At 28.5% G+C, this 18,302-nt stretch overlaps 1 protein-coding gene across 1 annotated transcript in view; it reads right to left on the bottom strand.

Annotated features, from left to right (window-relative positions):
• Positions 1 to 18,302, bottom strand: part of LOC111625147 — a 138,379-nt gene that overhangs the window by 60,549 nt on the left and 59,528 nt on the right. Inside the window, exons 4-8 of the mRNA XM_023368192.1 lie at positions 12,899 to 13,010; positions 11,676 to 11,821; positions 5,705 to 5,844; positions 5,169 to 5,294; positions 2,476 to 2,570 (exon numbers count right to left, since the gene is read on the bottom strand). Of these exons, the coding sequence (XP_023223960.1) occupies positions 2,476 to 2,570; positions 5,169 to 5,294; positions 5,705 to 5,844; positions 11,676 to 11,821; positions 12,899 to 13,010 (619 nt within the window). The remainder of the gene's footprint in view (positions 1 to 2,475; positions 2,571 to 5,168; positions 5,295 to 5,704; positions 5,845 to 11,675; positions 11,822 to 12,898; positions 13,011 to 18,302) is intronic.

Raw genomic sequence — 18,302 nt, 5'->3', positions numbered from 1 at the left:
AGAGGTTTGGTGAATTCCAGAAATACAAGATCTACCTGCAACTTTTTTCAACTCCATTTGATGTGAAAGTGGAAGATGCCCCTCCAGATGTCCAACTTGAGTTGATAGACATCTAGTGCAGTGATGAATTGAAATCACAGTTTAAAAATTCTAATCTCCTCACATTCTACGAAGAACTGCCAGATACATCATTTCCAAAACTGAAAGACAATGCTCGATTTTGTGCAAGCATGTTTGGCAGTACCTATGTATGCAAACAAGCATACATAGGTACTGCCAAACAAGCTTGCAAGTTTTCGCTTATGAATTTAAACAAGTGCAAAACACGGAACAGGTTAACCAACGAGAATTTGAAAAATCTACTGGTTGTTTCAACATCTGCCATTACACCAGACATAAAGAAGATTGCCGCCAGCATCCAATCTCAGCCATTGCATTAATCGCTTGGGGTTCGGCCCCCAGTCAGTAAACTTAATCCTAATTTGGCCCTTCTTCACAAAAGGTTGTGCATCCCTGATATAGATAAGGGCATTGCTTAGAGAAGTTACAAAGGATGTTGACAAAATTCTTTGATTTATCACACTGATATATCAATGTGATGTGCCAGGCCTATTGATGTTACTAGACTAAATTGAAAAAAATTATTTGAGTATTTTAATGACATTGAGTGTTATCTGAAAGTGTAAATCTTTATCACAAATGCAGAGTAATTTGAATGATTTAAAGTCATGCAATCCATGTTGCTCTTAAGATAACAAGTAAAGTTTCAACAGCTAATTCAGATGCTGCTGAGAAATTTCTATCATAACTCTGACTGGCAATTAAAGACCATAGGTTATTTACCTTAGTAAGTGTCCAATGCAGATATAATTGTTTAGAAAGTGCAATGGAATATTTTTCTCAGGGAAAGTAGAGAGGTTTAAAACCTCCAAGAATCATCATAGTGTTTTTAACAGCAAATTCACCTAGAAATAATGAAATAAAAACCTCTCATAATTTATCATTCCAAAAAGTCATGTTTGAAAAATCATTCCAAGGAACTTTTGCTAACTATGTGACATATGCTATACAATTAGCAAAGTTCCTTGAAAGCAATACAATAAGCATAAAGCTATACTTTCAAAGAACTGTAATGAATTGAAGGCTTATTGTGAGAAGATAAGTTTTTTTAAAATTCTTCTCCTCCAGAAAATGCACTTGGCCATCCTTTAACATCCTGATTGATGTTAATAAAAACATTATTATATTTTTGCATCCAAATATGGCATCTTTAACAGAATTTATTTATTACAGTATCATTACAAAATTTGTAAGTTGTAATTGACCTCAGATAATTAAAAAAAAAAAAAAAACTAATGGCAAAGAACAACCTTTGGTGGAAGATTTTTGGAAAAATCACAACAGTGAGAAAATGACTGTCAACATTAGAGATGTTTAGATAGAAGTTTCAAATATTGCATGAAAGAATTTGGAAAATTTTGGCTTGATATTAGTAAATCTCATGATTAATTCTTAAGTTAAACTTTCCAATTCAATGCTTAATAGTGCTGGATTTAAGATATAAGGTTTTGCAATTACAGTTGGATTAAGAGGTAGATGAAGCCAGTAAGAATGAGCTTCTTCAATTAAGACATAGGAATTTGTCAATAAGGATTTTCTTAAAATTGAGAAAGATTAAAAAAATTACTCTTCTGTTGTCAAACTTGTTAAACACTTTTTAACAAATAGCTGACTTTTTTAAGAACTTTAACAATGCCATTGATATTACCGATGAGAATTATCCTAATAGCAAAAGAAATACTAAAGTTTGTGAGAATTCAAAATTCTTTGATTTATCACAAAAACACCTATAAGTGAGAAGAAAAAAAATGTTGTCCATTATATTTTACAATTTTAGCTATGTTAAAGAAATTTCAAGAGCAGAAAATTATCAATCTACCAATCAAAGTCTTAAAACAAAGATGGAAAAATAATCTAGACTTACTTGAATCAACTGAATCATTTACAATTTTATTAAATTACTAGTTACAATTTTAAAATACCAATTTTTAAAAAATATGAATCTTTCTAAATTTTAATGTACTTTTCATTTTTATTTTACCCAAGCAAAAGTCAATTTGACTTATACAATTTAAAACAATACTTTTTGATACCAATTAATTGCATAATATGAGGAATACTGGTGATTTGATTAACAATGATTTACCATTTTCACAAATTTCATAATCTGAAATTCAATTTTCTAGTTAATTATCTCTATTATTTAAATAAATACTTCTTAATAAAAATATACTGTATCTTTTATAACTTTGAAGATAGAAATTGAAATGTGTAACTAATATTGTTTAGTTTGTTTTTCAAAAAACTATCAGATTAATTAATTTTCAACATTTTACATACTCTTAGCATTTTGTTATAAATGTTTACACTTCAATATATATATAAATTTATTTATTTAATTAATATAAATAATACCTTTATTATTATATACATCCAGATAATTTGGTGCAGAAAATATAGTTATAAGAGATGGAAAACCTGTAGATTGGCTTTTCCTGTACATACGATACCTAAAATATAATGTTTGATAAGTAATATTTATTAAAATATATTTTAGCAATTAAATTTTTAAAGATGTGTAAGTTACATAAAAAAATTAATATTGCCATACAAAGCAGTTGAATATACAATTAATCACAATCTAAGTTATAATAAAACCTTGGACTAGTCTACAGTTAATTATTTTTCATTTTCAGAAAAATGTTAAACTTTTAACAGTTCTATAAGTCTAATGTTAATATGTGATGAAATTGTACTATTCTAAAATTAAAAGTGATATATCTTTTTCAATAAAATATATTATCATCATTGATTAATCAGGTATAACTGCTTACTGATGACAAAGATTTAGTGAAATCTTTGTTTCTGCTGTCATTAGTAAGTCTTTTTAAATAGATATAAGCATTAAAGATTCTTTAGCATTCATTGTGATATCTAAATTTTACAATAGTAGTGGTAATATGCAATAATACTTTTTAATTCTTCTATTTTATGGTTGATAGTTATACTTAACTCAACCAATTTTGGGCCTGTACTATTAATTTACATTGTATTTTAGCATATCTGAGTACCTTATGTTTGTTAAAAAAATGAAAAAGAATGAAGAGCAGAGAGATAGCTGACCCTCCCAAAATGCATACCTATGATTTTAATTTTCAACTAATAAAAGGAAATTCTTTTAAAGTGAAAAGTGATGTATAACAAGTCCTTCCAAAAAGTGCTGGTAACTGTGATTAAAATTATTATAACTAATCAATTAAAGAACAAGAAGCCTAAACACTATTAAGACTTATATATAAACAACAACCAACCTAATACATTGAAGTTTCCAAACTGCTGAATTATTATCAAAATTCTGATGATAATTCTATAATTTTTTTGAAAATATTAAAGCTTCATTTATGTTAAATCCATCTTCCACAAACGCAATTACATGCGAAAATATGACTTACAAACTTGAAAGGACTTGTTATGGAAAGCTTATAAGGAAAACTTGTTATACTACTCTCTATATGTCATTCATCCTGTCTCCAGACTTGAATGCTTTCATCATATCTGTTGTTTCTAAAGACACAAGAAGTTGACAAACTCTCTTTTTACTTTATCTGCTATGGTTATTGCTGTCTGATTACTGCTAACAACCACTTACAGTCTGACAGAAGGACCATACAATTGTTGTTAAAGACAGACAGCTGATGGACTGGCAAAATCCTGATAGCAGCTATTTCCATTCCTACTGAAAATAGACATCCTCTGAAAATAAGACCTAGCAGAGGTTTTGCTGAATTGCTAAATATAAGCCTCCCCCCGAAAGTAAGACCTAGCAAAGTTTTTTACTCGTAACAGTCATCGACAGATGGTTGAAAGTGGCCGTTGGCTTTTTGAAAGTACAGCCACTAATTGGCCAGCAGACAATCATGCCACATGGCATGATTTGCATAAGACTATGGCTTGAAATCACAGATTTGCATAACGTTACAGCTGGTGATGGCTAATTGGTCGGCTAGGAATCAAGCCACATCACATTTGCATAGTGCTACGGTTCAGTAAGCACTAATTGGTCATCGAGCCCGATGTCGACGCTATAAAAAGGTTAAGTTGAAGCGAGAATGGGAAGTCCACTAGAGCACGGGAACTTTGTAAGTTCAGTTCGACACAACCAGATATATGTCACTCTCATATAAGTTTGACTTGGGAATTTTTTGTTCAACAATAAAGGTGAATTCTTCTTCATGGAAAAATAAGACATCCCCTGAAAATAAGACCTAGCACATCTTTGAGAGCAAAAATTAATATAAGACACTGTCTTATTTTCGGGGAAACAGGGTATTCTCATCTGCTGTCAATTAGTCTTCATTGAAAAAAACAAATCCATGAATATCAAAGACATCAGTCATTTTATCAACAAGGTATTTATCAGCCTGAGAACAAATGTAAACTCTCTCTTGCAGTTAGGCAGAAATAGTTTATTAGTTCAGAAGATAGTATCAGGCTTAAGAAAGGGCTGTCGTTGAGTGTATTTGAATTATTTTATATTGAATATTAAATTATTTTGCTTGAATTATATGGATTTATCTTGTTTTGTGTAGTTAATTTTTCATAATCCAGTTAAATATATCTAGTTATTATTTTAGTTAATTTTTGTAGTTGATTGTTCCCAGTTCCCTGTCTTTCTTATTTCTGTCCTCTGTCCTTTATCTGTAAGTCGCTCATAAACTGCTTACTCATGCATGAGAGTAACGTGAAAATAAATTAGATTTCCTATATTCCCAGACAAAAAATGTAAGTGGTGTCAGTTCTGACTTCTAAGAAGTGCTTGCGTCATACTATTTTGTCTCACAGATTTGACCTGAATTATCCCAAGCACCCAGGTAAAAATAAATAAAAAATGGGCAACTGGGCACAAAATTTTTAGTATTCAGTACTAAAAACATACTATTTCTTTCATAATAAGTAATATCCCTTAAAAAATAAAATACAGTCATTACTATCAATATAAAAATCATCTACTTTTTTAGAAATATAATAAACAGCATTGTGGAATACTTTAAATATCTTGCTGATTAATAAAAATTAAAAAAATATATAAAAATGCAAAAAATACTTACCCAGCATCTTGGGCTTCATGTGCTCTAATACCTTTATTATTATATACATCCAGATAATTTGGTGCAGAAAATATAGTTATAAGAGATGGAAAACCTGTAGATTGGCTTTTCCTGTACATACGATACCTAAAATATAATGTTTGATAAGTAATATTTATTAAAATATATTTTAGCAATTAAATTTTTAAAGATGTGTAAGTTACATAAAAAAATTAATATTGCCATACAAAGCAGTTGAATANTAAATTTCAATCTGCTATCCTGCTGGCTTAAATATCTAATCATAATATATATTTAAATTCAGTTTGTGTGCACCTAGCTTCATTTAATTGTTAGATATCATCATGAATACATAAAATCAAAGTTTGCTTGTAGTTTTGACAAAGTTCTGTAAAAATTTGATATAAGTTTACGTTTCTACTAACAATTATGCAAAATGATATATAAACTTCTTAACATAAAATATTAATATAATTATCAATTGAAATGTAATTAAAAGATTTGTATGTGCATATTAAATGATAATAAAAACTAACCTGTAAAAATAAGAGCAACCTCTGACTGCATTATGTGAGAAATGTTCAGAATTTTTTTCATTTCCAAAATCCTCCAATGGATCTGACCAAAGTATATCACACATTGGACCAAATGCAGGTGGTTCTTTAAATCTATCTAACTATAAAGTAAGAACATTATAATTTTAATTAGAATAATTGTATGCATGCTTACAAATAATACAGTATATTAATGTATATGAAATATTTTTAATATATAGAATTACCTAAAATAAATCTTTAAATGTTTCTATTAACCTACATAGTTATTTATTTTAGAGCTTATCACAGCAGTGAATATGAACACAAAATTTCAACCAACTGAAGAGGGACTTTTTTAGACTTAGGAGTCCAAAATGCATTTTGGGTATATTGTATACATATTAAATTTAATTATTCTAAAATTCCTTTATTCTAATGTAAATGTAAATATAAAATAAATTTAAGAATTTTTGTTTTCATATTCACTGGTGTGATAAGCCCTAAAATAAGTAACTGTTTAGATTAGTAGAAACATTTAATGAAATTAAGGGCAAAAAGCAATAAAAAATACATTAGAATAAATCATTTTTCAAGAAAACTCAAAACATTTTTCATATATATAACATACTAACTTTATACATATTTAAAAACATATAAATTGCTCCATTTTCTTATCTAAGCATATTTAAAATTTATTATAAATTTTTGCATACATGCAACTAACATAATAGATTAAAAGATTAAATCTAATAAATTCTTTATTGTAATGCATCACTGTATTCTGTTCACTAATAGATTTTAAAAATTCCATAACTAGATAAATTAAAGAAAAATTTTTAAAAATGAAATAGCAGTTATTAAAAAATGTGACTGTACTTTCTATTATTTATCAGTTCATTCTAAATCTCAATCTTTTAGTTTAAGAAAATTAGTGGAGGCATACACTGCAACCATTAAATACAGATTTGATACTTTGAATCAGGTGTTTATAAAACTTAGATAAAATAAAAGAAAAAACATTAAGTGCCATGTGTTGCAAATATGCAACACACTAGTCCAGGAATGGCCAATATATGGCTCGCGGGTCGGATCTGGCCTGTCTAATGAATTTATGTGGCCCGCAATTAATTTTTCAATATTAGCTACTCAAGTCCGAATAGCTTGATAAAAAATTCTGACGCCTAAAAAAGAAAAACAAAAAAAATCAACAACTCACTGTGCATTTAGAGTTAACATTCCAATAAAAATCTCTTAAGTACAGCATAGAATGTTGATAATGCATGATAATGTGAAAAATGTATCTATAATCTCTATGTACAATTTAGTCTCTACAGGGTGACACCACAATGAGATCTTGCACCACCTCAAAATCTTCCTAGGGCAGCCTCTGGTTCGACCAATGAAAAAAGTTTTCTTTCCAATTTGGCCCGAGGCAAAAAACTATTGGCCACCCCTACACTAGCCATATAAACATAATGGAAATAGTTACAGCTTGGCCTATGGAAATGGAAATTACACTTGGTCCTTTTTTTTTTTTTTGCTAGAATGCTAATAGAAATTTAATTTTTTTTAGCTATAAAACATGAAAAATATGCAAAATTTGTTTCTCCTAATGTTTTTCTTGCACAATGAACAGGAATAAGTACAATATCATGAAAACATAAAGCACGAAAACAAATATTTGAGAAATAATCTTTTTCTTTTATTTATTGTAAAATCACTTACGTGTTGTGGCGTTACCACAATGAATTATTAAAATATAAATATAAAATGTTCATGAGCACTTTCAGTAACATACAGTTACCATCTTCAGATGAAATGAATACTACAGTTTTTTGTATCAGAGTTATAGCACTTCTTGAAAAAGCGGTGTGGCTAAATGAAACTCCAATATAAATCAAAATTTTCTTGCAGTTCAAAAATATTTCGGAATGAAACGGAAAATTATAGAAATTTACAAACTATGGTTGCTATGCAACCATGTAGTTTGTTCGCTAAAAGAAAATATTTTTCTTTTAGCGAACAAACAAAGTAAAAAAAAAAAAAAACAAGTATCTTATTTTAGTGATTATTCTATTTTTGTTACATTTGTATCAGTTCACATATGCAATAGTGATAAGACAATAAATTGGAATCAAAATTGGAAAAATTGGGAATTTCCTGGTAATCAGAATCAAGAAAATCTCATTATGATGTTTGATTCTTAACACAATCCTTTCCATATTTAATAAAATTAATTGTTTGTTTCAATTACAGACTAAAAATTTTTAAAATTACAAAATTAACAACAACATTAATTTTTTGGAAAGTTTCATACAAAGTGATGCCTGTCATGGCAAGCTTTGCTTTTGTGTAGTTACAGCACTGAGAGATTGCATTTGGTCAGTACTAACTGTCTCCATTTTAGGGGAGAGAGGGTGACATTAGGGTTGCCATCCAGCTAACATTGGGCCGGCTTCACCTGCAATCTGTTTCTGTATAAATATATATTAAAAGCAAAATGTTTTGTCACCACCATACACAAATAATGTAAATTTAAAAATTTCAAAACAACTTTTAATTGATTTTTAAAAACATTGTTTTAATTTTCAATTTATTTGATTTTAGTTTTAATTTTAATTTCAGTTTCGATGTAAAGGCCAGTGTTTTAATTAATTTTTTAGGTTTAATTTATTTTGTATTCATTTAGTTTTATTTTTAATAATTTCTATTTATTTAATTTTGCTTGCATTTTTTGAACCCTTAATTACAATTTTTTAAATTAACTGCAACTCTTCTGTTTTTTGCAACATAACTATAGAAATTGTTCGAGTGTTGTTTCACATATAAGATAATCAAATTTAAATTAATTAAAATTTTTTTTAGTAATTTCATTAATTTTTGTTTTATAAATTTGTCTGCTTTTTAAAAATTTTAAATATAAGCAAGTTAACATTGATTGAACTAATGAGCTACCTAGTTTCAAATCAAGGCTGGCGGTCAAAAATATTAAGTGTCAGTAAAACAGTTTAAAATATAAACAAAATTATATTTTCAATTGAAAAAATATTATATAAAATTATTTTTAATATTTAGTATATTTATTTATAATGATAAAATGACTTTCTTATTATAATTATGAAAGTTTTTGTTATGATTCATGAATAATACTATAATACATTAAATTTTCAAATGTGATTGTGTGATTCTAAGTAAAAATACGTGTTTGCAGCAAATCTACACTACTGTTTTAAATTTTAAAAATTTATTTTTCAAGATGAGTCTACACGTTCATGGCTCAAGTGAATGAATTCAAAAATTAGTGATCTCACAAAGATGATATTTGTTCAGCTCATTGCATTATTTGCCAAACCTCATTTAGTGTGAAATACAATGGAATTAAAGCATTTACAATGCATTTGATTGCAAGAAGCTTGAAAAATGAAGTGCATCTTCTCATTTACCTTTCCCCTCCCCTAGTCATCAAGTTGGCCAATGAAGCAGTTTCCTAAGATAATGATCCTGGGTGGCATAATTCTTTGAGTAAAAGGAAATTAACTGTAATTTCTTTGGGTGTAGTGCAATATTAACTTTATTTAAAATAAGATTACAAATTTATTTGTAGTACACAATAAAAGTAATGCATATGCACATATAAATAAAGAATTTTCAGGTTTTTTTTTCAAAAGATTGATTCTGGATTTCCCAACCATTTTCCATTCTTAAGCTTGATGTTTATTAATTAATGAATGTACTATGCTCATAATGTAAATAGTTAATCTTTATAAACTAAAATAAACTTTAGAAAGTATTCAAAATAATTGGAATCAGAAGAAATTTTGGTATCATTCCATCACTAATATGTAATCTAGAATTTATGCATTTATGTGGTAGAAGTTACAGTCGACCCCCCTAAAAGATATAGATACGTTCCAATTTATTAGGAATCCGATTTCTTACAAGTCGTTCCAATCACAGCCCGACACGTGTCAAGTTTACGGACTACGGCTGATTGAAAGGTTTTCTTCCATAAAATTAATTGATTCTACACTAATCCGACTCAACATTTCCAAAATACGTATATTTTTTCGTAGTTTTATAGGAATCGTAATTATAGGGACCATAATTATAGGGAGGTCGACTGTATGTTGAATTTAAAACCTGATGAGCATAAAAGATGGCATAACATTCAGGCCATGTGTTGCAATTCAATGCAATTCTGCAACATGCCTAAAAATCCTAAAAAAAAGAAAAAAAAAAAAAAAATTTTTTACCAATGAAGACAAAAATTATACTAAAGAAAGGAATATATAACCTCATTTAAATCTGTATTGTCCAGCATGCCAGTATTCCCCAGGATTAACTGGTATGTTGGTTTTTACCATACAGAAATATCTGATTTCATGGTCTCCCCCAGACAGACTGACATGCTGGGCAATCCTTGAGAAAATACAATACATCTCTCTATTTGGAATTCAACAAGCTCTGAGCTTTGGTTTCTATGATGTGAGTCTGAGAGAGAAATCATTAGGCACAAAACTTAAATTGCTTTAGAAATCACAAGCTGATGAAGAGCTCAAGTTTTTTACATCATATTTCAATTTCTCTTTGGGAGACATACCTAAATCTGTTCATGATGTTTTGTCTAAAAGCCAAAAGCATATTCCCAGGCCAACTGGTTTGAATCCAGTGATACTTGTTCTTTCTATTTGGGTTGCTGTAAAGTCAATCTCCAAGAAAGTTGACCAAACTCTTGATTCTTTTTCTGCTGCTTATCTTGCCATTCCATTTTTTTTGTTTCATTTATTTTATAATTACATCTTCAATGCAGTGTAATAAAAAAACTGCTTAATCTCTGAGATAGTATCTTCTGAACTGTATACCAATACATGCCATGCTTTCATTTCAAATGTATGGGATATATAGTGGAGTGACATAAAGATTTATTTCTGTTCAAGTGATATTCTGTGGGTACATGCCCTTGTGGGTTATGTTCAAAAAGTTACAGTAATTACATAGTGTAGAGTAATAGAGAGGTTGCAACCGAAGTTCAAATGTTAAACTTGTATGGCAAGTAGAAGTACACGTTTGAACTCCAAGTAAAACACATTGTACCACATGTTCACGTCACATACTGACTCATGGGATATTGTTGAAAAATGACGGAAATGTTTAACAATGATGATATTGCTAGCGAAGGTAAATAAACAAATTAAACTATTTTAAAGTATTTATAGGATGTTTAATAACACTAAATTGTTATTTTTAACTAGTGTCGTGTCTTCTACCATATGATAGGGCAATAGGACTATCTCATACTTTTGTTGAGGGAAGTAGTAGCTTACGTAAATCCAAAAACAGCTCGAAAAATTATTTTTAGAAAATTTACAAACATATTACACTGTTGATGGTAAAAGATGCTGTGAAAGAACAAACCTACTCCTACAGAATTATGATAAGCTATTATAAACAGAATGTAAATTCTTTAGGCACTTCATATCACGTGAAGAAAAATTGAATAATTCAATAATTTCTGGATTAAAATTGTCTGCTTCTTTACATTATTATTCATAAATGCTTAAATAATCATTATTTTAATAAAATATGTTATAATTTTACCCCCCCAAAAAAGGCCATTATCAACCTAGTAGAATTGATAGATGACAGCGCTTGATGTCCGACAGCCGCAACCTCTCTAATAAATTTTGTATTCTCTCTTTTTCTGTTGCTCTCTTTTATTTATTTATTTTATACATTTATTTACTTGTTCTCTTATTTTTTATAAGAAAAAATAACATTATAAAAGTAATTTAATAAGTTATAAAAAATTATAACTATACTTAAAAAAAAATAAAAAAAAAAAAATGCATGTTCTTTTGCAGACTTCCTATTGAAAATTAATTTCAAATTTTATTAATAAATAATATAATGTTAATTCATAATTTGTAATTTATTCTTAATTGCAACTTAAAAATCTGTAATTAGTACTTACCCGCCTAATATCATCCAATGTATGGATTTCTGGTGAGAGACCACCATGAACACAAAGGAACTGTTGATTCATGAGAGCAGCTAATGGTAAACAATCAAATGCTTCCATACAAGCATCATAAACTCTTTCAGAATATTTTATCTTACCTAATTAAATAATCATACATAAATTAACAATCCCATTATAATAATTTATAATAATAGTGTATAATAACATCTAAAATTAAATGAGAAAATGCAATACAATAATTATAAATTTGGGAAATAAAGCAGAAATTATTGCTGTAACATTTTTTAGAAGTACAGTAGACCTCCCCTATAACACTGTTGATAATTCAGTTTTATATGAATTCCATGTTATACGAGTCACTTAATTTTACAAATACGTGAGCCGTTCACAGCCTGGCACATGTATTTGTAAAATCTAAGATACTTGTACAACATGGAATTCATATAAAATGGAATTATCAACAGTGTTATAGGGGGGTCTACTATAAAACACATATTAGTTCAAGGTATATATTCAAGAAAAACAAAATTATTGGATGCGATAGAGAACAGCAAAAATTAACATCTATCTAATGGACAATAATTGATAATATTCTTGTTTGTTTATTTTTTTTTCATTTCATTCAATAAAATATATTAAAATAAAAAATCAATTTTAACTTATAAAAAAATTCAAATCTCAAATTATAGATTCAAATTTGGGGACAAAAAAAAATGATATATCCAAATCTGCATTATAACGAGGGGCTACTATATATTCAATTCAAAAATTTACAGTAAAGCATTTTATTACTATATTCAAACAAACAGATGCAAAATACTCAGGTAAAAGTAAATGTGCTTGTGGATGAACAAGTCTTCAACAAAACAATTTGTTCTTTTTATAAAAAAATCTGTATTCTAATCAAAAATATATCTTTACATTTAACAATTCAATTTAAATAATTTTCATTTTAACATAAAAAAAAATTATAGTAATGAAATTCCAGGCTGTTTCCTGGCTTTTCTCAGTATTCAAAATTTTAGCTAATTTTTACTTTCCTGAGTGTGTAAATATAAAATGTAATAATAAGGATAAATTTTTTTAAAATTTTGTAACAATGAAAATAAAAATAAAAATAAGAACAAAATATTACTTTAAAATGTATATATTTGAATGAACGTATATATTCTACATATATTTAAATATATTTGGAAAAACAAATAATTACTTACTTTCTAACTTGAATGTAAAATATTCAGTTAGATGCCTGCATTCATGATTACCTCTAAGTAAAAACAAAGTAGTTGGATGGCATATTTTCAAAGCCCACAAATATAATACACACTGCAACAATAATAAAGTTTGTAAAAAATTTTAGTTTTATTTATTAATTATAATTTTTTTTTAAAATTTTATTTTAAAATTATTAACAATATATTCTCACAATAATACATATATAGGCCATTCACTAAGTAATATCTCCATGCAAGTGTTTTCATACAATTGTTGTTATCTACAAAGCGGTTAGACAATAAATGATTCATTTCATTAGCTTTATTTTAATGCATAATAGAACTAGTTTGAATTTAGTTGTGTTAAAAATGAATGATATGATTTCAATTGTGCTGATGCATGTGATTATAAAGTTTTTAACTCATAAAAAGTATGTTAAAAAAAAATATGAAAGATTAGTGACAGTTTATAGTTCTGGGACTGTGTGGACAAAGCCAATGATTCTGCAACATGACAATACTAGATCTCACAACAGTGCTTTCATATCAGAAGCCATACTGAAATTTGAAGTTCTTGGCTATCTTCCTTACAGTCCAGATTTGGCACCATCAAATTTTGGTTAACTCCTACTTTGAAGTGACATCTCAAAGAAATTCATTTCACATGTAATGAAAATGTTCAAGCCACTATAAGAAAATGGTTCCAAGAACAACCTGAAGATTTTTACAGAGATGGTGTAAGGCAATGCAACAAATAGGCAATCTGCTAAAAACGATGCTTTTTGAGAAAACTGATCCTTATTTAATGTTAGATATGTGAATAAAACCTAAAATACTCCATACAGCCAGTTCATTGGTGAGGCACAAACTCATGACCAACTACTAGTGTTCAGGGATGGGCTAGATACAATTTGAAAAATTTGCTAAATATTGGCATATCTGTATTAAACATGAAGAAAATTATAAAAAAAAAGTAGTAGTATATCAATACTTTTATATCAAAGGAATATATATATATATATATAACAACACACCAACATTTATCATACAAAATTACCACCTTTTAAATACTCCAGCAAACAATTTAATATTGTAAGAATGTTTTTGATCATCTTTAATGATCTTCATCAGTTAAACACTAAAATAAAAGAACATTAAAGAAATAGAACAAAAATTAAAATAATGCAAAACTGTTGAGCTTTTTATATTCTTATATCCTGTAAGGAACCAAAGTCCGAGCGTTATTTTTATTTTACTTTTATTTTGCTTATTATTCTATTTTTGTTTGGGGCTTATGTTTAGTTAGGACAAAGGTTTCCTCACCATTCACCTTAGTAACTTAAAAATAGAAGAAAAACCAACTCACGATGAAAGAAAAGCGCCATAGAAAAACTCACGCACACTTGCGCTTCCCGAGCGGAAAAAAGTAAGTCCGCAACGAGAAAAAGGGGGGGGGGAGAGACCCCACAAACACGAATTAGGGACTCGCTAAACCTTAAAGAATAAAAACGTCCCAAAAATTGTGAAAAGGAATAATGTAAAAGGTTAGCGAGTATTGTCAGAAAATAGGCTGCCAGACAAATAGAAAAAAATTTATTGTTAGCGAAAAAGTATGTAAATGAGGAGAGTGATCTCATTCAGAATTGTGACGTCACCTCACACAATAAATCCCAAGTCTCAAGTGAAGATGAACGAGGTGAACTCCTGATAGCAACGAGCTTTGGTGAGCTTCTTAGCAGTGAATGAGAGAGGTGTCCGATAGCATCAAATAGTTCCAAGGCGATTTTGAAGTTATTCGATTTGTGGATCGACGATTATAGAAAGTCTTGAGAGTTTGAGGAAATAGGTTCCTAGTATATTGAGGTGACGATTAGGATCTTTAATTTATAAGAATTATTGTTTATAAGTTAAGTCTTTGATTTTTGTCGAATTTCAAAGGGGAATAGAATTAAGTTAGAAATAGATTGATTTGAGTTTTGTCGGGTTGATTCTTGTTGAATTTCATTGAATAAATTATTGTTTGATTTTTACTAAATACTGTATATAGTTTATTACTAGAAGTTTAATTAAATATTTGATTTTTTGTTATTGACAAACTTTGTCATTATTTAATTTGGTGCACGCTTAAAGTCCAGGCCTGGCACACTAACGCGAATCCGCGTAAAGTACCCGTTAGGGAACGGCTATTTCCGGCACACAGTAGTGTCGATAATCGTTGGAAAGTCTGAAAAATAATATAGTACTTTACAATCCCTATTCTTTTTGTATTGATATTTATTCCCCTAAGCGCACAACATTACAAATGCATGCGCACTTATTATTTTTCGTAATTTTAATTTTTGTTAAGACGATCGAAAATGTTCTTACAATATTAAATTATTTGCTGGAGTATTTAAAAGGTGGTAATTTTGTATAATTCTTACTAATTCCAGTATAAGTTAATATTTTTATCCAACATTTATCTTTGTTTAAACCATTGTTTAAATAATCAGAATGTTTTTGACTTTTTGAAGGCCACTTTTAATGTTTACTAGGTAGAATACCTTGTAAAAAAGAAACATTGATTACAGAAACTTTATCTTGGTTTTTTTTTTAAAACTTGTAACATTCCATAAACAGAAAAACATTTCAGAGGCTGGATCCTGTGATTAAATAGCTATTTCCGTAGAATTTTTATGATGCTTAATTGGAAAACTGGAGAGTTTCCAATTACAACTCATACCTTACAAGCTGGTTTATTGATACTTTATCGAACTTTGTAACATAAACATTATATTAAAAACACATTTTTGATTATTAAATTTTGTGATAACATTAAAAACTGATGCTTTTTTTAAACCATATTTAGCAAAGAGATCTTCAAAGAGTGAGATCTTATAAAGACAGTAGTAATAGTAGAAATGAAGTTTCTATGTTCAAACTCTAGTATATTCTTTGTCTGGTTTATATTTCTTTTTTATCTCTATTTATTTTATCTTATTTTAATTTTTGTCGCATCATCTCATTGGCTTTCCATCTTCACATAATTTAAATTTCTGAAGAAGTAAACATTTAATTATGGGATCTAGCTTCTGAAATGTTTTGTTCTTCCTATTTCCATTTATAAAATGTTCCCCTTTTTTAAAATCTGAGATAATTTTTGTTCTGAAGCTAATGTCCTTTCTTTTTGAAAAATTTGTTTACCTAGTAAACACTGAAGAAAGAGTATCATCATCATCTAGGATTTCTGTATATTAACAAGACTTACTATACTGATATGATGAACTGGACACGAAGAATATACAGTAAAACCTCAAAAGTTGGACACTTGCTGCTGTATTATCTTTGAACCTTGCTATGTTAGACATTTCTTTGTGGTGATTCCAAATTGGACACTAAATGACACTTAGTGACAAATTACAGGATGCTTGTTGGCCAACAGATGACAAGTGTTGATTGTTATTGTAAAGGGAAGCAATTTGAAGGAAAAGGAGTTCAAGAATAAGATCATGGTGTCTGTGTAGTTGTTCACACACACAAAGTTTCATCATAGAAGGTATGTAGACTATTACAATATAAGATCACTTAAACATTAAAATCCAGAAATCTGATATATTGATGATGTATTAGAAGTTCATGAGTGTTCCAGAAATGATTCAGAGAGTATGCTCAAAAATATTATTATTAAATATGTGAAAATGATGACGTTGCATCAAGTGATGCATTTTACGATGTAGAACCAGAAATAGTGGAAGAGAAAGCACTAAATCATCAATCCGACCTTATACATATTACAAAACTCAAACATTATGCATATTGTCAACTTGATGTTGTGAAGAAGGTGTTTGAGATTAGGGTAGAAATATAAAAAGAACTGTCTTGACACCACCAATCTCATACAACAGAATTCTTTTGCAAAAAATAAACATGATGTGTTTACTCTACAAATGCATGCCTTTAAGTATGATTTAAATACTAACTGCAGCATATCAGTATGTTTCTATAGAAAGTCATATTGGCATAATTAATATTATGTATGTGTAGACAAGATATTACAACTCATACCTTACAAGCTGGTTTATTGATACTTTATCAAACTTTGTAACATATACATTATATTAAAAACACATTTTTCATTATTAAATTTTGTGATAACATTAAAAACTGATGCTTTTTTAAACCATATTTAGCAAAACATAGGTGCAGTAAATGAAGCATGTGTGCAAAAACACTCACCTCTCTAACCTGGACACCATGCTAACTTGTAAGCTTTGTATCCTCACTAAAAATGTCCAACTTAGTGGAATTTTACTGTATAAGAAAATAAAGAAAGACTAATACTAGATATAAGCAAGAATGGAAGTAATAATAAGAAATCGAAAGAAAACTATAATAAATTGATAAAGAAAATAGACTGCTCTACATTGCAAGATAAGAAAGACTGGAGGAAGAAGCTGACAATGAATACAACAAACATACAGATGCCTCATAATATAAGAACATTAGAGTTAAGAATGAATTTTAATGGACCATCAATAGTAAAAATAAATGGTTTAGCAGTTTTTATAAAACATTTTCCACTGAAGTTATCAGAAGAGGAAAGAAATCAAGTTAGAACACATTTAATTCTATATAATATTTTGTGCAAGTTAAATAAACATTAAACAGAGTAAGTAAATAAAATTACAGAATACCAAAATTAACATTAAAATAAAGACACAAAAAACCCAGTTAAGTATTGACCTTTAATTCATGTTAAAAATTATATGAAGTGTGCAAAGCCATGAAGCTTATATATTTACATCATTTTGATATTCCAGAGAATTTGTAACCTAGTGAGTTTTTTTACCATTTTATTGTAAAATCAAAATGAATTTCTATGTTTCTATCCCTCATTCACTAGAAAAAGCATTTTTTACCTCTCCTAAAAAGTTTCTTTTTTGGCATTTACAACATTATGGCATTGCATGTTTCATATATACAGGTATCCCTCATATAAAAGTTACTTCTCACCTGGTACTGGTCCAATTTACTTAATATAAACACACATAAAAACCTTTACTTGACCAGTAAAAATATATTTATTTAATGAAAACAACAAACGTTTTCGACTGCCTTCCTCAGTCTTCCTCAGGTTTTAAATTCTGATATTCGAAAATCGTTGTGCTTAAATATTTAAACATTTTGGAACATATACATCTTTGCGAATAAAATTCATTACGCGCATGCGTATTAATCATTACGTACGTGAACCCAAATATTCACAAATATTATTTTACATATACATGTAAACGATGTATAACACCTTACATAGAGTTGTGGGGGCATTCTGCTTCATACGCAAACCTCCAAGCTGCCGAAATATTAATAGCATCTTTATAGTTGATACAGCTATTACGTAATCCTGCTTTATAAATTTCCAAAG

This window comes from Centruroides sculpturatus, unplaced genomic scaffold (genome assembly GCF_000671375.1).
Source record: "Centruroides sculpturatus isolate CEXI.00-Female unplaced genomic scaffold, Cexi_2.0 scaffold384, whole genome shotgun sequence".
NCBI lineage: Eukaryota > Metazoa > Arthropoda > Arachnida > Scorpiones > Buthidae > Centruroides > Centruroides sculpturatus.
This window is presented reverse-complemented; position numbering and strand designations above follow the sequence as displayed.